Source organism: Amphibalanus amphitrite, unplaced genomic scaffold (assembly GCF_019059575.1).
Source record: "Amphibalanus amphitrite isolate SeventyFive unplaced genomic scaffold, NRLGWU_Aamphi_draft 000031F_arrow, whole genome shotgun sequence".
NCBI lineage: Eukaryota > Metazoa > Arthropoda > Thecostraca > Balanomorpha > Balanidae > Amphibalanus > Amphibalanus amphitrite.
Genome location: NW_024881527.1, coordinates 1,399,376 through 1,420,965, shown reverse-complemented (window position 1 = coordinate 1,420,965; position 21,590 = coordinate 1,399,376). Strand labels below are relative to the sequence as shown.

The window sequence follows — 21,590 nt, the reverse complement described above, 5'->3', positions numbered from 1 at the left end:
GCCGAGATCTCGCGAGTGGTGGTATATTTTTTGGTCCTAGGTCAACATTTGACCTACTTTTGACCGGTCAAAGGTCAAATTTTCGGAAAAATAGACTTTTTTCAACTTTCCGCGGCGATTGCGGCAAAACGGTGGGAGATATCGACTTGAAACCTTCACTATCGTGTTCCTTGATCAATTCTCTATCGTTTGGTATGTATTTCGTTTCCCTAGCTCTAAAAATGGCGCGTTGGGAGCGCCGGAAGTCGGCAAGGTCACAGTCGGCGGCAGAAATTCGAAAAATCAAAATTTAAATTTTTGAAATCTGATTGTATTTTTGGATTTGGGAGGTCCATTTGCTCCCTATAGAAGTTAATATTGCTGCATATTCCCATTGAGGTGACAAGAATTAGCAAAATAGTGGTTCGGGCGCTTTTCAAAAATAGTACCGGACGCTGTTCCTCTTGTGACGTCATAGCTCCGTGACCTGACCTGACCGGGTCAAGTTTCTTATACCATATGATAGCCAATACTTGCCCCAACATGCATGGGAAGTTTCATCACGATCCATCAACCGATGTCCGTACCACCGGCAGGAAACCTCGGGCGTTGGCACTCAGTTTGTGAAAATCCGGCCGGAGGCTGTTCCCTTTGTGACGTCATAACTCCGTGACCTGACATGACCCGGTCAATTTTTTTTATCAAAAGATGCGCAAGGTTTGCCCCATAAGGTACCCAAAATTTGGCGGCGCTGCGCGCCGCCGTTTTTGCACTATTTCCGAAAAACCTCAGGGGGGGGGGGTTGCACCAACCCCCCCCTACATGGGCGAGGGTTAATATGACACAGCAGACATATAAGCAATTAGTGCAACCCTAGCTGATAGCTTCTAAGAGACACACTGAACCTAACTTGACCAAATCTGCACCTAATCTACACCAGATGTGTACCAAATGTGTACCAGATGGCCGTCGTGAAAACGGCTATTATATCGCTTGTTATGACTTTCCCCTTTTGACTATACATACGTATAACTTCGACCATCATCAGCTGGTGGGTCAAGCTGAGTCCGTTCCGCTGTAAAACACGCCTTTGGAATGGATGACAGACTATCAGTGGCGCAAGCAGTATAAATCCTCGGAGATGTATGTAGGTATGTAGGCACTACCTATGCAGTGTGGATGCTCTCTCCGATAGAGCTACACCCTCCCTGGTTGCCTGCAGGGCCTATAGAATGCCCGCCAGCCCATAACAGGGAAGTTCGATCTAAGAATGAGAATGGGGCTGGTACTAAGGGTAAAACAGGACACACGGTAATAATACTCGTATACCTACAGCAGCATCCAAACGTTTTCTTCGGGCTGTGAACTAGCCGTTGTTGGGTGTTCGAAACAACTCCAGCTATGCATGCGTAGGCGTAAGAAGCGGTACCTAAGAATTATTTGCTTTTACATGATTTGCTGTATTCGTGGTGACGCGCCTCAGACGTCACCAGATCCTGATTCTGTTATATGACCTTACCTGAATTCCAATCCCTAACACCTGCCCCAGGCCGGTGCGCGGCATAGAGCTTTATGCGCCATCTGTCGACAGGCAGGATTGACTAAGAGTTCCTTCGAACCACACCACTAAAGGACAGGGCTGCCAAACTGGCCTCTGCTCGATAGGTGTGCCAGCTGGGCCGAAAGAGGTTTGATTTTTTGGGGGGGGGAGGTGTCTGCTCCTGACTCATTCAACCCGTAGATATGACTTATTTGACCCAAGCGCTTTCCATTGATCCGAGAAGTGTGTCATTTTTATACCTATGCAAAGGCGTGAAAAGCATCCCTAAAGTGAAACAGCTTTGTCGAGGTCCTGTGATGTGTCCCAGTCTCGTATAAACTCATATGATGTAGTGACTGATATCATCCTGTCTGGTGGGGATGCGCTTTCGCGTATGACTTTCATGTGACCCGGCTTTCATGGGTACCTTCTGTTCCGATTTCTCTGGTCTATGCTCAGTGGCACTAAATACCAATCATTCTCTGCAACACCTCACGGCTCAGATCCCTATTCCGGGCTGGACGGCCGCATTCATACTCAATTGCCTCCGAACGGAACATCTCCTGTGCGGTGGGGTTACCGTTTGCGCGGCTGGGTGGATCTTTCTAACGGGCTCAGCCCCAGCGGCGTAAAAGGATGGCCGCCCTTATCTGGCCTTTTCATCCTATTCATATTTCGTGAGTATGTAGAATGTGGTTTGTTGTGGGTGCTGTTGTATTGTGCTTAAAAAAGGGCACACACATAGAACAAAGCCATTTTGGTGAGGCTATGCTTGACTCGAAAAATAGATGTCAAATATTGACATTTTTCAGAACATATACAAGCAAACATAATGCGCAACAAGCATTCTTCGCGCCAATCTACAGGCACATTCCAGGCGACAAAGTTCGTAAAAGTGGTGTCTACGCCAGGTAAGCTCTTATCCGACATCATAATAGTCAGATTGAGGGTAAGCCAGTAAAGGTAATGCTTATCAATAACGATATAAATGCGTTTCATTAGCAGCATCCGGGTCACGCCGAGTTATATTCACGCATTATCTCCTACGTTTGGATACAGAAGGGCTTGTTCTCTCCAGGTGTACAGGCATCGCGAACCATGACCTCAAAGCCGGCGATCTGATCTCCTGTCTGCACGGGCGTTGCGTCCGGCCGCTCCGGCAGCTTGTAGACCAGCCACCTGTTGGGGTTGCGGCACAGCTTGCCCTTGAAGACGCCGCCGTCCTCCATGTCTCGGTCCTTCATACCCAGGAACCAGTCGCCATAGCGGACGTTCTCCAGCGTGAGGTGGCCGCCGTGGCGCGGCAGGCCGCCCACTCGCCACAGCTGCTTGCTGCTGTCGTCGCGCCGGTCATAGTAAATGTTGGATGTGTACGAGCTGTAGAGCATCTCGTAGCCGGGGTCAGTGGTGTGCGCGGTGCGGAGCCGCACGCGCGCGCCGACGCCCACGGTGCCGCCGGCGGCAGCTCCATCCAGCAGCACCTGATGACGGCCGGCGCCGCCGGGACTCTCCATGAAGCGCACGTGCGGCCAGCCGCGGCGCCGGTGCGGGTACGAGAGCGCCGCACACGTCTCCTGGTCGATGAGCAGCACGGTGTCGCCGCTGGATAGCTCGGTCGAGTGCGCCGCATAGCGCAGCTGCCAGGCCACCCTCGGTGACGGCACACGCAGCACCAGCTCGTGCTGCGAGCTGAGGAAGCGGCGCGGCTGGGTGTCGTTGAGGCGCAGCAGCCAGCGCAGGCCGTCATACACGTCCACGTACTGTCCTGCGGACAGCCGCGGCACGTGCAGCACGCCGTCGACGAAGGTGAGCTGTGCGGCCGACAGGCGCATCTCGCACGGCTGGTTGGCAGCCGCCGAGCCCGTGACCACGTCTGCGGCCGTGACCATGCCGTTGGCGCCCAGCTGGCGCGGCGGGCCGCACGAGACCGCGGCCCGGCCAGCTGCAGAACTGGGAACCGGGAACGGCGGGCGCAGCGTGCTCAGATCCGGGATCGGGTCGTCGGCCTCGTAACTCATAGAGAGCATGCAGTACGGAGTCGCCAGAGCGCGACGGGCGTGACGGGCGCCCTGTTCGTGGCTGTGTACATATTTATCGAGAGGATCAACGCACTGGACGAAGTACCTGCCGGTGGCGAGCAGGCCGTAGATGCGGCTGGTGAGTCGGTCGATGTGTTCATCGCGATCTCTGGCGTGCAGCAGCATCGGGTCGAGTTCCTGCCGCAGCTGGATGGTGAGCAGTGTGCCGGGCCGGGAGTCAGGGGCCTCGGTGAGGTCACCGTCCACCAGCACGGCCGGGTCGTCACCGGCCTCCTCGGTCAGTCGCTCTCTGATCAGTGTCTCGTCAGCCGGGTCTGCCGCGGAGGCCGGCGTCCAGCACCCGTCCTCAAACAGCTCCACGGGCCCGCCGCGCTCGGAGTAGTACCAGCGGCGCAGTTCGAGCTCCATGTGGCGCAGCTCGTGGCCGCCCACACTGACGCGCACCCGGCCGTCGCCGGCGTTCAGGCCCCAGTGCATGTAGGGCAGCGCCAGAGGACGGTTAGCCGGGCCGTACCGGCAGCAGGCGGCGCTCCACATCCGAGACGGGATGTTCACCCTGCCAGGGTGGAGGTCGGTGAAACACTCGCCATACGGGGAGGTCAGAAGGGAATGACGTGACAAGCAAACCCGACGTATAGTGGTCAACGTATCACCAGCAGTGCAAGCCCCAATTACAACTCTCTTTCATCCCTGCTTGTACGTTGCACGGAAAAGCACTCACCCTGGTCCATGGCTGAGCTCAGCGTTTCGTACCTGTGATATTTACTGTGCGGGTCCTCCGGGCGCCAGACGCTGCAGCCGCCGTCGTTGTCTCCGCAGGAGATGGTCCTGGTGGTGCGCATGTCACCTGCCTGGGCGGGGTAGTTGGGCACGGCCCCGGTGAGCGCGTGCAGCTGTCCTCCGCGAGCGTAGCAGAACGAGACAAAGACCTCGTCGAACAGCTGCTCGGCGCGCTTCCAGGCGCCCTGGTTGAAGCAGGGCTCCTGCGGCACGGCGTTGGTCAGCGTGAAGGTGGCCAGCCGCGCCTCCTGGCCGTCCTGCAGGAAGTTGGGGTTCAGGTGGCCGCGGTTGAAGCCCGACTCGGCGTAGTCGTCATCGACAGCCTGCAGCAGCGGCAGCTGGTCGCGTAGAGACGGCGGCACCCTTCCCCGCGAGCCCGGCCACTGGTCCATGCCCTGCCGAGGGACGGGTCACGCGTCACTGTCACTGGACCCACGGAGGTGACCGGTGGCCGGTAATTCTTAACTGTCAACATCTTGATACGTTATGCGATGAACATGTGCACAGTGCACGATAATGATGACAGTGCACGATAACACACATCGCTGCAGCTGTACATCTTATTGCAAATGTCTTCAGCGGTGATTATTGAGGTATAGAACAATGATACTTTCAAAAACCACAGAGAAAAATTGAAGCACCATTTATGCGGCACGTTCTATGGCTGGCGGGGCGCAGCGCTCTTACCTGGGTGCCATTTCCTGAGGGGGCCAGCGAGTGTTCGACGTACCAGCGGCCGGTGCGGCGGCGGCCCGAGCGCGCGCCGTCGGCCGGTACCGGCGCTGGGATGTACGCCGAGTACACGGGGATGCGGTAGCGCGTATCGAACAGGGTGTAGTAGTAGTCGACTCCCCGGTACCGCTGGCAGATGCCCACCCGGCGGCCATCGGCCACGAACGGGGCGCCGCGCGGCTGCCGGCCGCCGGAGAAGTACTTCTGCTCGCAGGACTGGTGCTCAGAATCGGCGGCGCATGGTGCCAGCAGCAGCAGTGACAGCAGCAGTGGCAGAAGCGGTGCGGACAGCGGCAGACAGCGCGGCCCGACCATGGTGGTGCTCAGCGGAGCCACGCGGTAAAACTGCGGCGGCGCAGCGGCCGTCGACCTTCGCACCCTGTTAGCCAATTGACGGAGGGGAGCCGCAGAGCCGCTGACGATGACCACATCGGTCACCGACGGGGCCAGGCACGGGCGCTTTATGTAGTGTAGGTACAGTAGGACAGTGGGCATGATCTTGTTTAGTTGCACGAGCCACGAATTACGACAGTTGGCATACTGCCAATGCTTTCATTGAAACAATCACAAGGTTGTTCAGTTTGTTGTAAAAGGCGAATATATCAGGAAGCAATGTGGTCAGTGTTCACCATACATCGATTCGATTTATTATTGATGAAATACTAGGACTTACTCCACAAGGAGATCGAATGGGTCGGAGCGCTTTCAATATGTATTATACATATCGTCGTCAGCGAATCAATAACGGGTCGAATCGAGTCGGGTATCGAAGATACCCGACCCGAAGAGTCGGGTACTCTTCGATACCCGACTCGATTCGACCCGTTATTGATTCGCTGACGACGATATGTATAATACATATTGAAAGCGCTCCGACCCATTCGATCTCCTTGTGGAGTAAGTCCTAGTATTTCATCAATTTAATTCCATCTCCACATCATGTCATTACGTCGATTTATTATAATACCTATCCTATTCACGTAAATATTTTGGTATGTATAAATTTATGCATTTATTCACATATTTAACCCGCGCATAACCCATCACATATTTAACCTTTCTGACCTAAAAGTGACCTGACCTCCAGTAAATTCAGCTGAAAATTACCTCAAATGACACATACGACAGTGTTTTCGAAATCTACGAGTAAAATGGGCCATAAAACAGGCGTCACGTGACCGATAGATGATATGCGATTTTCGTGACTTAGGATAACCTGGCCTTGCCCTGAAAAATTCGGAGTAAAAGTTTGGTACCCTCATCTATATTACTATTTGAGGAGGGCGTAGTTTCTGTCTATTACGAAGGTCGCGACATGGTGCTACGTAGCGCGGGTTACAGATCACACCGTTGCACCTACCGCGCTGAAATTTGCGCAAGTTATAGAACAAGGATGGACAACGTGCCTTTGAGCGGTCTCGGCTCGATCGGATCGATAGCGAGCGCGTGGCGCGTGCCCAAAAAGTGCAAATTCGCGTCATAGACTTTACATGTATAAATCGGCTGGCAAAAACGGGCGAAAATGGCTAAATTTGCCCGACACGGGTCCGTTCCCCGTGCAATATCTCGGTAGCCGTGCGCCCGATCGGCACGGGGAAAACAGCATCGTGTAGAGAATCGAACGGGCAATCGAATAGTGTGCGGTGCAGGGGTGGCACGCGCCACGTGCAAGTGTGAGGGCAATTTCATTTCAAAAAGTGCCATTTTAAACGGATTTTGGAATTTATATTAATTTCAGGTGATCGTCAGACGGAATGAGTTGAAACAGCGCCTATTAGCAATAAAAATGTACCGTCTCTCATGGAAAAATTGTGAAAAGCTAATTGATCAAAAACAATGTGGAAAAAATCGCTGAATTAAAATGGTATTTGTCCATAATGTGCCACTAAAAAGATACACGGGATTTGCTGCTTAACCTGATACGTTTGACAATTGAAATTGCTATCATTGGAAAGAGCATTCAATTCTCTCCAAGATCCATTCATCACGTTTGCATGACAAGCAACAGTATTCTTAAAAATATAAATGTTTTAAACCTCTGCAAAACGATTTTTAGCGAAAATTATCTACGCCTTTCATTTGTCTTAAAACTACGCACCTCAATTATAAAGCACATTTGACAGATTCTGAAGTGGAAAGCATGCTTATCAGACACGGGCACCTCGATGCGGTGGATATTTTTTCCACAAACCAAAACGTTTAGCCGTCAAAAAGCAATCGACCGAAATGGATAGATAACCCAACCGACACAAGAACAACCGAACACCCGCCGATCGAAAATATCCCTTTTCGCGTTGCGGAGCACGCGGGCCACCCTAGTGGTATCTAAGGCATACCTATATCAAAGAGTGCGTAAGCCAAAAACATAGGCGGCGGAGCGGGGAGGGCACCGGGGCACCGTGCCCCCCTTTGATTTTGGTATTTTAACATTAGCCCTATGGGCGTTGCATGGAATGAATGGGAACAAAAGTCGGCAGTGTCCCCCCTCCCATTACTTGAAGGTGTTCCGCTGCTACTGGCCAAAAATAAGCCTGACCGGACTTGTCAGCTGGCGGTCAGAGCCTAAAGTATGAACAAGCAAAAATGCTGATAATTTTTACTTTGACCTGACCTGTGACGTCATCGGTAAGGTCGACGTCAATAAAATAGGTTTCGTTCGACAGTTTTCCAGAGTTATCAGAAGCCGTTTGAATTTTGACGATCGGCCCAGTAGTTTCGGAGATAGGGGGGGGGGGGGGCTCTGGAGTGCCACCCCTCAGTCACTCACGTTATGGAAAATACCCCAGTCATGCGCGAGTTAGTTATTCGAGAAAAACTCTCTCCATATCTAGCGCCGCCATTTTGACTTCTTTGACCCCTGTGACGTCATCTCTGACCTGACCTGAAAATGACCTTTGTAAAAATTGTAGACCTAATCCGTGCGTATCCGATGCCGTTTACCGCTTGTCGCTACCTTGCTTCGTTCTCGAGATCTCGGGGGGGGGGGGGCGGCGGTCATCCGCCCCCCCCCCCGTCGGTACTAAGTTGGCGCAGACCCCCGTCGCTGCGCGTGTTAATGTGTTGTGACCTTTTAGTATATATAGAAGTCTATGACATGCGTTTTGGTGGACACGCCTGTCATCTGAGTTTTATCCATATTCATTGTACCTATGTATAATGTTTTTATCAAGTGTCAATAAACTAAACTAACTAACTAACTATGGCCAACCTAAATGTCCCCATTTAGGTTGGTTTTCCCGCTATTCGCGAAAAACCTCAGGGGGGGGGGGCGGATATATCCGCACCCCCGTCGGTGCGCGTGGTAAAGTTCTCGAGTTATCGGCAGGGGGCGTTACGCTCCCCCCCCCCCCCCCAAGCAAATGGCGGATGGCGGAATGCCGCAGCAACTGCCGGGTTTTAACCCTCGCCGGCACAGGGGGGGGGGGGGTGATGCAACCCCCCCTAAGGTTTTTCGCGAATAGCTCGCGTAAATAGCGGCCGATCGCGACGAAACTTTCAGTACCCTCGCATTGATCAATTTTACACCTACCCTGAAAATTTCATGACCCTGACACAAATGACCTTTGACCTGTGACCTCTTTTCCGAGACCATGTTTGGCCGGAATCGCGATTCCGCGTATGTCGGCTCGCATTAGCCTCGCGTTTGCAAACTTTTCGTGGTTTCAAACGTTCCAACATGTGATTTGATGTTGCTCCCATACATTAGGGTGGGTGTCAAGGTCACCTGAAGGTCAGGTCAGGTCATTGACCTTTGGTGACCTCGGGTGACCTCGGTTCACTTTTTCTAGTTTTACATGTTTCTAGGCTAGTTTTTGGAGCTGGATTCGAATTTAGCAACCATTTGAACGTTTATGAAGTAGTTTTGGTGCCTTCGTAACATGTTACGAAGCTGTCAGAGGCGGTTGACACGTATTACGAATACCCGTCACAACCCCTACCTACCGGTTGACCTGACCTGACCTGACCCGACCTGGTCTAAATGCTTAAAGACATCATCTCCGATCAAAACTAACAGGATATTCGTGATCAGAACCCCGGAAAACCACATAGCAGCCACACTTTACGACTTTCTAACAGGTCCCGATTTTCCCGGTTTTCGGGCCATTGACCTGACCTGGGAGGTCACCCGATGACCTAGGACCTTAAAATTGGGTATCATCGGCTTCCTCTCGTGACGGGCAACACGCTCGTTTTTTCCGCGAAGCTCTAGCTCGATCAGGGGCCAAACGCGAGGGGGGTCGTACCACCCCCCCCCTTGTACCGTCGAAGGACGCAAAATGACCTGTGCCGGCGAGGGTTAAATACCGACGGCGAAGCCCGAACCCAGGCTGGTGACGTCACTGGCCCGCCAGCACAGTATATCAACAAATCGACAGGTGTCGCTACCTCCTATGTATGGCCTTGGCACGGCCTTGGCTTTGATAGCGCCCTTTAGCCTGATTGCGTGACTGACGCCTCTCAATTAGATTGCACACTATCGAGCGGTATCTAGTGTTTAAGTTTCGCTGTGCGCTGCTAGGCAACCGTGTGTGGTGCGCAAGGCCAGTCACAATCGTTGAGCTGGTGCACAGTGTGGCTACGTACGGCGTCGAGCTCGACGGGTGGTCTGCACCCCATATCCGACGTCATGGTGGTGCAGGTGGTGACGCCAGAGACAGGCGTGACGGAGGGTCATGAGGCATCAGTGTCGGGCAGTGGAACAGCGGCAGCCAGTGGCACAGAGGCTCGTAGCGGCGCAGTATCAGCGCCCCATTTGTCTATGCCTGAGGCTGGCGACAAAGAGACTGTGTTTTGCAAAAATGACGCACCATCACAGATGCCAGGAGGAACATTGTCATTGGCGTCAGAGGCAGCGGCACTGCCCGAGGCAAATGTGTCCTCGGTGAATTCGAAAATACAAATTTCTTCAGAATCTGAGGTACCGTGTCGAGGGGCGGAGCGGTCATCTCAAGAGCTGGACGTGCATTCTCCAAGGTCAGAAATTTCACCTTTGAAGCCAGAGGCCCCAGCTGCTAAGCCTGAAGTACCGTCTTCAGAGCCAGAAGTCTTGACTTCAGATCCAAAGGTGCCGTCCTCGGAGCCACTAACGTCGCCGTATGAGTCTAGCACAGAGAACTCCGATTCAGATGAGTCATCGTCAGACACAGATTTATCGGCATCAGATACCGACGACGAAACATCCCTATCTGCGTCTGACGCGTCATCACAGACGTCAGAGAAAACCTCATCAGAGACGTCAGAGGAAACATCATCAGAGACGTCAGAACAAGCATCATCAGAAACGTCAGAACGGACGTCACGGACAGAGGTGTCACCCGAGTCTTCATGCGCAGATTTGGCTAGCATTATCTTGGCCTCTGCAAGTTCGATGCTTGACGAAACAGTGTCTAGGTTGGAAGGGCTACATATCAACACCATACGAGTACTCGAGCTAGGGGATGTTGGAGACGACTGTGGTCAAGGTGAGCGTTAGTGAAAATAAGACAACCCATTTTCGGGGATCTGGCTCTATAGGCAGGGAAGAACAGACGAGCCAAACGTCCGTCAATGTCGTTCCCATATGTGGCTCCTAAGTGTTAAAATACGTTCAAATATTTCAAGAACTATAAAACACATACTTCATATTTGATTTAAGCTCAGCTTCGGTTCAACAAAGTAAGCATCTATTGTTCACTGCCACTATTGTCCATTGTTGTTCCCGCTACTGATTACCACACATAGCCCACACACATAAACAACTGACGCAGTCTCTAACATCCCACAGGTAAAAATGCCAAGTCTGTAAATGCCAAGTCTGTAAACCAAGAGACCGCAGCATTTCCCCCGCTCTTACAGCAGTCGTGCAACCCCACGACTGAACCAAACGTCCTACGTCGCCCTGAGGATCTGTCAACCAGCCGGCACGACATGGGACTGCCGCTTCCAAGACAAACGCCCAGCGTCAGCGGTAGAAACGTCGGTGAGCACTTGTGCAGCATATGTCGCGAGCCAGGGCACGAAGAACGCAGCTGTCTTCTGGCTAGCTCAAATAAGCCCCCAGAGGAAGCATTGGTTAGAGAACGTATTTGTAGTGTCTGTCGTAGATCAGGGCATGGCGAACACAATTGCCTTCTTGCTGAACCAAGTGAAGTCCCTGGGGATATATTGGTTAAAGAGCCGTTTTGTAGTGTCTGTCGTAGGCCAGGACACGATAAGCGTACCTGTCTTCTGGGTGCACCAAGTGAAACCCCTGGAGAGGACTCAGTTAAAGAGCATCGTTGTAGTGTCTGTCGTAAGCCAGGACACGACAGGCGCAGTTGTCCTGTGGCTGGGCCTCGGGATACTACTGCCGGTGGGCGAGATGGAGTTATAGAGGATGGTTCAGGTGTGCCACAATGTGGAGTCTGTGGCAAGACAGGACATGATCAGAAAACTTGTCCTGCAGGTGCCGTTAGGGGCTCTGTGAATGAATCAAGTGTGCAGCACTGTGAACTATGTGGCAGGACGGGACATGGCAAGAGGACTTGTCCTTCCAGTAGTGGAGGAGGTGCCAGTGGTTTTGAAAGTTTGCTTGGCTACAGAACAGGTAATAGTTTCAGTGGTAGTGTTCAATGCTGTGGCATCTGTAGACAACCAGGTCACAACAGAAGGACCTGCCCTCTGGGCGATGGTGGCTTAGGAAGTTCGTTTGGAGACAGTGGAAGTAATAGTTCGGGTGCCTCGAGTGGCAGGGTCCAATGTTGTGGCATCTGTAGACAGCCAGGCCACAACAGAAGAACGTGTCCTATGGGTGATGGTGGCTTGGGAAGTTTGTTTAGTGTAGGCGGTAATAGCAGTTCGAGTGGCAGGGTCCAGTGTTGTGGTATCTGTAGACAGCCAGGCCACAACAGAAGAACGTGTCCTATGGGTGATGGTGGCTTGGGAAGTTTGTTTGGTGTAGGCGGTAGTAGCAGTTCGAGCGGCAGGGTCTATCGCTGTGGCATCTGTAGGCAGCCAGGTCACAACAGGAGAACCTGCTCTTTTCGTTGAATCACGGATTACGGGACTCGGGAGTCGTCCTGTTATTTCTTTGGTCAGTATCCTTACAACTTTTCTAGTTTTCGCTGTAAGTACAGTTGCAGTTACCAGGTCAGTGGCGTCTCATTGTGAATCCTGCGCGCATCCTGCCCGACCTGTTAGACAAACGGTCGGCGCTTATACAATGGTTTGTCTTCCCGCCTCCCGAGATTATACGTTTACATATCAGTTACACCAAATGTGGCAAAACTTGGGCCGGAATGCTATCGTTCGGTCCGTCATTATCACTGAACACAGCTCTTTTCCATTTCGTACTAAAACTCACGTGCTCAGACGGACCCAATCTCCATTGCACGTGCAGAAAAGCCAGAGTGTTCTGAAAGGAGTCATCAGTCACCAGTGTGAATCCGACTGATTGTCACGTCAATTGTCACCTATGTATGTATGCATGTATGTAATCTATTCTTTATGATTAATACCTTTGGGGAATGCCGTTAAATTTGCTGTTAGCGATGCGAACAGAGCGCAGGGCACCGTCGGGCGTCGGTCATTTCAAATTGGCAGGCACAGCAGATCAAACCGCGAGTGCAATAGAAATGCTGTTCGTTCTGACTTCGTTCTGTGGAAATGTATTTCACCTTTTGCCTTTGCAATCGCGGTATGGGTGTGGAGTCGTGGAGGTGTAGGTATGTGAATTGTGTAGTGTGTGCACACAGGATAAGTTTCTGATATTGCCGTGTGCTGGTGCTTGCATGCATGTCTTGCAATATGATTGATAAACTGGCTGATGATGATGATGATGATGATGATGATGATGATGATGATGATGATGATGATCACGATGTTTTTTAGTACAATGTGCTATTTGCACTATCCAATCAGCCGATGGCGCCCGACGTTTGCCTGCTTTCAGATGAATGCTATGCGTCTGTACGGCGGAACAACATCATGTGCATCCTGCTATGTTCATCGTCACATTATTGACAGTCCCTGCTGTTGTGTGGAAATGTTTCCACTAGCTGTTCAACCCGGTTGACTTTAGATAGGATGTTTTTATGCGCCGAATGTTTGTGTTAACCCGCGCCGTGCTGGTGGCCTGAACTTTCCGCCGAGTGCTGGGGGGGGGGGCGTTTTCACGCCCCCCCGTCTAACTCGGCTCCTGCAGGCCACGTAGCGACACGCGGTAAGCGGCAATCGAAAGAGCGTCAAAAATAAGGACGAAAACACTTCGGTCATTTTTTGGGTCAGGTCAAAGGTCAGGTCACCAGAGGTCACCAAAGGTAAAATGTTGACTATTTCAACATTTTGGAAACTGCCAACGGCTATCTCGGGAACCGATAGAGCTACAGCGCCGCGGAAAAGCGCATTCGATAGCCCTTTTACAGACCTTTCTGAGTAATGTTCTCAGATTTGACCTCAGGTCAACGGTTTAGCCTCCAGAGGGCAAAAACTCCAAAAATAGCCGTTTTTACGAAAAACGTTTTTTCGTCAATAACTTTTGACTCATAAGCGCCATGACATTACTTTTGCCAGCATCGTGTTCCTCTCGTCGAGACGCGTCGAATGAACTATTTGTTGACCTTGAAAGGTCATTTTGAAAATTTGACCTCAGGTCAAGGTCATGACCTGACCGAAAAGGGTCATGTTGCATATCAGTCGATCCGTATCGTCGAGCTGAACACATCTGACGTGTTTTCACCGCTCTAGCACGTCTCTATCAAAAGTTATAGCCAAAAAACTGCTGGCGACCGTTCATGACCTGAGATGACCTCAGGGGCACACAGAGGGGTCACAGGTGCATTTTTCCTATTCAGTGTGTCATGTTTACCTATGAACCGATGTTTGAGAGCGTTTTGAACGATATTCGTCCAAAAGAGGCGCATTTCAATTTTCTCCCATTGACTTATAATGGAGAGGTCGCAAAATTGACCTGACCTTAGGTCACAGATATCAAAAATCCGAGATAAACATTTTATACATACTGTTACTCATATCAATCGCTGAAAGTTTCAAAGTGCTCGTTCAGTCGGTGTAGCTATAGCGAGCCTTTGAACTTTTTCTGAGGTAAGGTCACTTGACGTGACCTGGTGACCTGACCTTGAACGGCCTAGGTCTGAAATTTTCACAACATGTGCGGAAATGATGTAGGAACACGTGTACCAAAAACGGCGGCGCTGCGCGCCGCCGTTTTTGAGATATTCGCAAAAAACCTGAGGGGGGGGGGGCGTAAAAACGCCCCCCCCAGCACGGCGCGGGTTAATATTTAGTAATGAAGAGCACTCATTTATATGACTCTATCGACTACCGGAACTGTCGATGCGTCCATAGAGCGGAAGCATCAATGAATTGTGTTTAGAGCGGGCACCGCAGTCCGGCATTCAACGATTAAAAAAAACATTGTTTGTCATATGTTTACGATAAGCAGAGTGACGTTATGAAACTGTTGTTAAATGCTTTCAGGCTTAGGCTAATGGGCATACGCTATGCGCTAATTTGTTCGTCTAAGAATGAAATAAGAAATGCTGGCTTGTTTGTTTGTTGTTTGTTTGTTGTAAGTATCGACGGGAAAGATCCTAGATATTGGGAAAGTAAAAAAGATAAGTAAACAATTCAAGGAATTGTAAAAAAGCATTGTAATGCACCAGAAGTGTATTGAAGAAGTGAAGTGTAATGCAATGCACATACCTATATTGAAATGCATCGCAATGAATGAAAAATACGGGACAACCATGTTAACCCGCGCCCTGATGGGGTTTGCCGAGCAACGCGGTCTGATGGGGGGGGGGGGCATTTTGGCCCCCCCCCCCCCTAAGATCTCGAGAACCACGCAACATAGCTCAAGCGGTAAACGGCGTTGGATAGCCCCAACGCGGAACTACCTTGTGACCCAATTTCATTGACCTCGGTCAAACTGATGATGTCACAGGTCAGGTCAAAGGTCGAATTTTCACCGTTGACAGGCATTTCAAGAAATGCGTTGTAAAATCGAGTAAAATGCATTTCATTGAAAATCATCGATGGGGAAATGTTCTTCAAACACATATTTTGCTATTTGAGGTCACTGATACCAGGTCCGGTCACAAAGGTCAGGTCACTGGGGGGTCACAATATGAAAGTGTCGTGTGATACATGTTTCATGGTCCATTTTACATGACAAATGCGACTATGTGGGTCAGGCAGACTTTTGGGCCAGCTAAGGTCACGTTTTGGACAAGGTCAGGTCAAGGTCAGGTCAAGGTCAGGTCAAGGTCAGGTCAAATTATGTCAAATTTCAAAGTTGATATTTTTGCATAAAATGGGTATCGATTCGATGTAGCTCGTCACGGGGAGTTCAATGGTGGTCTCCGTTTTGCGCTACGAGGTCTAGAATTGCTAAAAATTGAGTTCAAAAATTTGACGTCATCAATTTTAAGTTTTTTCGCTATAACTTGGCCAAAAAAAAGAGATATCGATCTAAAATTTGGTATGTATATCGAAGAGCGCAGGAACTATCACATATATTCCGTTTTTTTATTCGATTTTTTTTGTTTTTCAAAAAAAACATTTTTTTTTTATTTTTCGGGGGTCAAAATCCCAAAATATGAAAATTCGAGATAGCAGTTTTGTAGCGCCGTTTTTTCTATACACAACCACAAAAAGAACTTTAAAATTGCTTGTTAACTGTAGAATTGGTGAGCGTTTCAAGATGTCATGTTCTTTGCTCATTTTTACTCGAAGATGACCTCAGTTTGACCTCAATAACTCATGACGTGAGGTGACCTGTGACTTGAAATTTTGTGTGAATGTGTCAAATTGATCCCCGCTAAGATACCCAAAATTTAGCGGCGCTGCGCGCCGCCGTTTTCTCGCTAGTTAAGAAAAACCACAGGGGGGAAAATGGCCCCCCCCACCCGCGCCCTGATGGGGGGGCATCGTTAACGGTATCGTTCGTTAACGTTAACATAATCGTTCGTTATCGATCGTTAACGGTAAACAACATCTTAAAATGCAATTCAGCTGCGACGCAAAAGAAAGTTTTAGGCTGATACGAAAGCTAGAGAACATGTTAGGAAACAGGTCAGCACCGGCTTCAAAACACATTTTCAGAACACCAGTTAACTGCTTACGAGTTACGTGCAACATCATATGCCTGCAGCCCTTCCTTTGATTACGATTATGCCGGCGCACGGAACAAAGAAGACTGCCGTCCAAGTGCAATAGGTTTAACCCTCGCCCTGGCAGGGCATTTTTCATAACACGGCCTGGCAGGGGGGGGGGTCGATGCGACCCCCCCCCCCTCGCGATTGGCTCCTATGGCACCTAGAAACACCAAATTTGGTAGGTAGGTGGGCCCCCTAGAGTTCTCGCCCCTGTGCAAATTTGGTTGCTCTAGGTCAATATTTAGGGGGGTTTTGGGGGGTATAAATGTAAAAATTTCGCTAAAAACAGGTCAAAAGTTTTTCGCTTATAACTTTTGATCTAATAAAGATAGAGCAAAAAGAAAAGCACCAGTGAACTCAGCACGTCAAGGCGCGTCGAATGATATACTTTTTAGCTTGCTTAAGTGTACTTAAAATTTTTCTTAAATTTTAAGTAAACTTAAATTAATAAATTAAGTTCAAGTTAACCAAATTGCATCATATCGCATATCATTCGATTCCGCTGATCACCAGGAACACAATGATACCATTTTTTAAGCTCTAGCGTCATTATGTGCCAAGTTATTGGCAAAAACGTCATTTGACCTCAGTTGACCTCATTTGACCTGACCCATGCATAAGTACACCAAACAAAGAAGCACCAAGTGACCTGCTGTTAAGTACCGTGGTTTCAAAGCACAAAAGTGATAGAACGAAGCGGATATCTCCAGTATTTTCCGAATTTGGTATTTTCCCATAGGCTTAACATTACGACGTAATGACCTCTATCTAACTGACCTCAGGTCAGTGACCTCAAAAAAGCCGGACTATATGTTATACAACTCGGTGAACTTAGCACATCCTGAAAGTTTGAAGGAAGTCAGTCAAAAAATGTGAGTTGGACAGGTGCAAAAAGAAAATTGAAATTTGACCATGACCTTGTACCGGTTTTTCTGACCTGGTGACCTGACCCAAGGTCATCCGGACCTGAAATTTTCAGGTCATATGTAAAAAGGTTGCCCCATAGGCTGTGCCAAATTTGGCGGCGCCGTTTTTACGCTATCTTCAAAAAACCTTAGGGGGGGGGGTCGCATCGACCCCCCCCCCCCCCCCTGCCAGGGCGAGGGTTAATTTTAACCGCAGATAAACCGACATAATCTTTTTGGATAAGGATGCATACTGCATTGCGTCGATGAACAGAGGTCCACCTAGCCAACGGCTGGTGTCACAGCCGCGGTGCATTTATCCAGTCATGTACATACATCACATCGGTACGAGTCAGGATACGACCGAGAGGCAAAAGCTGAACGTGAGCAATATTGTCCACGACAATGAAAAGAAACTCAAAGAAATTGACCTAGGCTGCAGCTGTCCCTGATAGCCACAGAGATCCACTAACACATTGTGACTTAACCTCTACTGACGCTCTGTGACCTCAACTCTACTGACACAGTGTGACCTGAGCTCTATTTTAACGGCCCGCGCCAGTAACCGCGCCTTCAGAGTCCGGTGGCAGTGGCCTGTAGACTGGGCGGGTGGTCGTTACAGCCGTCGCGCTCACAGCAGAGGTTACAGGTGGTGCGCGTGACGCCGAACCCAGTGGACTTGCAGTAGGCCGCGCACGAGTCCGTACAGCCGCGCGAGAGCAGCAGCAGAATGCCGCTCTGAACGAACCACGTCTCCTGCGGCACAGCACAGTCGGGGTGCAAACGCGAGAAATCGTAAATACCTACAACACGGTGTGCTATTCGATCATGTCTAGCTAATATTTGGAAATTTTATTTATAGCCAGATTGCAAAACACTCAAAAAGGCTGTGTTGTCAATAGCCCCGTTTACATAGAGCTAGTTGCCAGATAGTGGAATTCCGATATCGAGACATTTATCCCACTAACGAGACATTTCAGGTACATTCCGCTAGTTCTGACGACTTATCCGGCCTTAAGTCGTTAGAAGGAGCGGAATGTGCCTGAAATGTCTCGTTAGTGGAATAAATGTCTCGGTATCGGAATTCCACTATCTGGCAACAAGCCCTATGTAAACGGGGCTAGTGTCACAGAACGTAGCCAGGAACGCAGACTGTTAAGGGTTACGCTAATCGGCGAAATAAATACGCACTTACTTCATAAGATCTAGGGTAAGGTGCTTACCTAATTAGCGACCCCTTAATTTGAACCGTCACTGCTCACGCTCTATGGGTGCTACTGTAGGTATTACTGGCTTGATTTTCGGATAGATCGTTTTTTTTATTAAAATATATTCATTTTCTCTCCCAATATCCACGAATTTATTTGTAATGAGCATTTTATCAAACCATTGCAAAAATCGCTAATAGGGAACTCGTCCCGATTAGCGACCGGGTAGGGTCGCTAATAGGTCTATGGGCTTTCCCATAATAAAAATGGTAAAAAATGCGAAGCCCGAAAAGTTGAAATATGATCCCAAAAAGGCAACCTATACCCAAAGCACTCAATCACTGGAACAGAAGCGTTTATCATACAGCTTTATGAAGATGATAACTGATCACGTGATGCACCAAAGGCGAACAGAAGGCCAAAACCCAAATTTTGCGGGCTATCTCGCATGATATTCGAGGCCCGCCCTGGATTCGGCACCCCTGCAGTCGCTGACGACAGTTGGCATCACCTGCCACACATCGCAAACTTCTGCAACACCTCATTTTCATTTCTCTCTTTTCCCCTTTCTTTCCCTTATCAAGCTATTTGCGACCAGTCGGGCGCAAATATAGGAAATGTGGGTTGCGATACATTTTTGACCATCATGCAGTGCACAGTTACGCGATTCACTGCGGTAAAACGGCAATCAATTGAAAAAGGATTGTCGATTCAGAATAAAAAAGGTGCATCATCTTATTGTGCATCGCTTTCCAGCAGATAGGTTCCAAATACATACGTTTTGGATAAGAAACTGGTCATTTTTGTTTAAACTCTCCTAGAACGTCCCACCAGAAGCATCGACAGCCGGAGAAGAATTTAGTTTGAAAACCAAAGTATGGCGGACCTTTTGGCATTGTTTTCATCCCGATTTCTCTTGCCAGGTTTTCTGTAGAGAGGTAGGTCGCAAATAGGAAAGGGTCGCTAATTAGGCACCTTACCCTACATGGTTGAAAGGGTAGCATGAATGCTTAGACATCCGGATGGAAGCCAGCCACCTCAAGCCTTACTACACCTGACAAAAAGAAGTGTGATCGTTTGAACCGGCCCACTTTACCTGATATATTGGCTGGTGACCGCCACACCAACCCACTATACCTGACAGATGGGCTGGTGACCGCCACACTGAGTAACCTCACTTGACCTATAGGGCTGGTGACCACCACACCGAGTGAACACCGGCCCACTATACCTGACAGATGTGCTGGACACCGCCACACTGAGTGGACACTATACCTGACAGATGGGCTGGAGACCGCCACACTGAGTGGACACTATACCTGACAGATGGGCTGGAGACCGCCACACTGAGTGGACACTATACCTGACAGATGGGCTGGAGACCGTCACACTGAGTGGACACTATACCTGACAGATGGGCTGGAGACCGTCACACTGAGTGGACACTATACCTGACAGATGTGCTGGACACCGCCACACTGAGTGGACACTATACCTGACAGATGGGCTGGAGACCGCCACACTGAGTGGACACTATACCTGACAGATGGGCTGGAGACCGTCACACTGAGTGGACACTATACCTGACAGATGTGCTGGACACCGCCACACTGAGTGGACACTATACCTGACAGATGGGCTGGAGACCGTCACACTGAGTGGACACTATACCTGACAGATGGGCTGGAGACCGCCACACTGAGTGGACACTATACCTGACAGATGTGCTGGTGACCGCCACACTGAGTGACCTTACCTGACCTATGGGCTGGTGACCGCCACACTGAGTGGACACTGGACACTATACCTGACATATGGGCCATGGTGACTGCCACACTGAGTGGACACTATACCTGACAGATGGGCTGGTGACCGCCACACTGGACCAGGTAGTCGGTGGCCACCGGCTCAGTCCAGCCCAGGCAGGGGTGGTCGCCCTGCCAGGGCACGTAGCGGAAGTCCAGGCTGCACGAGAAGCACGTCCGATTGGAGAAGGTCGCCTCGGTCAGGTTGAACGCTGCGGCGGCGGCAGGGGGAGCGGAGGGTGAAGCCTACTATATGCGAGTGTAGGGCCAGTGGGCAGTGGCCAGTGCCGCGGTCAGTCAGCGCAGTAAACTAGCAGCAAATCAATGCTGTGGTCGCTCTAATTTCAGCTGATTTCAGTCATTTATTGCTTAAAACAATGCTAACAGTGGCTTAGTGTACAGAAACTCTTTTTTATATGATAAAGTGTTTCACGCTCGGCAACATTTGCGAGATGCAGACAGAGACAACTGTACACATAATACATAAATTCTCTTGGTGACTATAACTATATTCTAACAAGTAACAAGTTACAACTCTAGCTTTTAACCAATGCCTATATTTGTAATCGGTCGAATAAGTTAATACCATACAAATTAGAGGTGGCAAAATGTGGACCCGAGGACCCGGTCCAAAGAACCAGTCTGGACCCATATGGGTCCAGACCGGTTCCTGGAAATTTTCTGACGGGTCCAACCGGGTCCTACCTAAACTGTACATCTTGCACACTACACATTATTGCAAAATATGAAGTGAATGAAGTGAATGTTTCCTGGCACACAGTAGCTCATGAGTATTCCCAGTGGGAAATAGGCTGCTTTACATGATGCAACTAATGATACCTTCAAGTAGTTTGTATTAATTGACTTTTGGGGAACCGGGTCCAACTGGTTCCGATTCCAACTACGACCGGGTCCGACTGGTTCCAGAAATGTCCAGCCGGGTCTGGTTCGAGTCTGGTTCCCAAAATTTTCATCTTTTGCCACCTCTAATACAAATGCCTATCTATATGATAAGAGATAAGGCGCACACCAGCAATATCGGGCCACCCCAATCGAATTAGCTCGATCTCTCTCTTGGGACCATCCCAATCTCATTAGCTCCATCTTTCTCTGCTCAACAGACATCCTCACCTCGTAGATGATCGCCCAGTGCGGGTTGGCACGAGAATAAGGCGAGCAGCGGCAGGCACACACCCAGCGGACTCCGGAGCACACCCAGCGGACCTCGGAGCACACCCAGCGGGCCGCGGAGCACACCCAGCAGACCTCGGAGCACACCCAGTGGACCACGGAGCACATTCAGTGGACCTCGGAGCACATTCAGTGGACCTCGGGGCATATTCGGTGGACCTCGCAGCACACCCATAGGGTTTTGGAGCATACCCAGCGGCATTCGAAGCTGCGTCATGGCGTGTCTCGCTCAGGAAGTCGCGCGGTTATGGCACGACCACAAAGCCGACACACCCA

At 50.1% G+C, this 21,590-nt stretch overlaps 2 protein-coding genes and 1 long non-coding RNA gene across 3 annotated transcripts; 1 reads left to right on the top strand and 2 right to left on the bottom strand.

Annotated features, from left to right (window-relative positions):
* Window positions 1-2,215: 2,215 nt before the first annotated feature.
* Window positions 2,216-5,681, bottom strand: LOC122368012. The gene is made up of 3 exons (XM_043341603.1): window positions 5,026-5,681; window positions 4,312-4,733; window positions 2,216-4,114 (listed from the first exon to the last, which is right to left on the bottom strand). Exons 1-3 carry the CDS (start codon window positions 5,563-5,565, stop codon window positions 2,563-2,565), a joined length of 2,514 nt encoding a protein of 837 aa, XP_043197538.1. The 5' UTR covers window positions 5,566-5,681; the 3' UTR covers window positions 2,216-2,562.
* Window positions 5,682-9,564: 3,883 nt separating this feature from the next.
* Window positions 9,565-14,598, top strand: LOC122368002 (papilin-like). Its single transcript, XM_043341593.1, has 2 exons — window positions 9,565-10,532; window positions 10,835-14,598. The coding sequence occupies exons 1-2, from the start codon at window positions 9,698-9,700 to the stop codon at window positions 12,076-12,078; spliced, it is 2,079 nt and encodes a 692-aa protein (XP_043197528.1). The 5' UTR covers window positions 9,565-9,697; the 3' UTR covers window positions 12,079-14,598.
* Window positions 14,599-17,426: 2,828 nt separating this feature from the next.
* LOC122367998 lies at window positions 17,427-21,317 on the bottom strand. The gene is made up of 3 exons (XR_006254163.1): window positions 21,255-21,317; window positions 20,172-20,335; window positions 17,427-17,866 (listed from the first exon to the last, which is right to left on the bottom strand). It is a non-coding gene; the product is annotated as an uncharacterized LOC122367998 (long non-coding RNA).
* Window positions 21,318-21,590: the final 273 nt, after the last annotated feature.

What these genes read in the sequence shown, in the direction of transcription:
- LOC122368012 (XM_043341603.1), bottom strand. Translation starts at nt 5,565, where the DNA reads ATGCCCACTGTCCTACTGTACCTACACTACATAAAGCGCCCGTGCCTG. An exon ending in CCTCAGGAAATGGCACCCAG is followed by an intron (nt 4,734 to 5,025) that starts GTAAGAGCGCTG and finishes GTCCCTCGGCAG; the next exon opens with GGCATGGACCAGTGGCCGGG. An exon ending in CCGCACAGTAAATATCACAG is followed by an intron (nt 4,115 to 4,311) that starts GTACGAAACGCT and finishes CCACCCTGGCAG; the next exon opens with GGTGAACATCCCGTCTCGGA.
- LOC122368002 (XM_043341593.1), top strand. Translation starts at nt 9,698, where the DNA reads ATGGTGGTGCAGGTGGTGACGCCAGAGACAGGCGTGACGGAGGGTCAT. An exon ending in TGGAGACGACTGTGGTCAAG is followed by an intron (nt 10,533 to 10,834) that starts GTGAGCGTTAGT and finishes AACATCCCACAG; the next exon opens with GTAAAAATGCCAAGTCTGTA.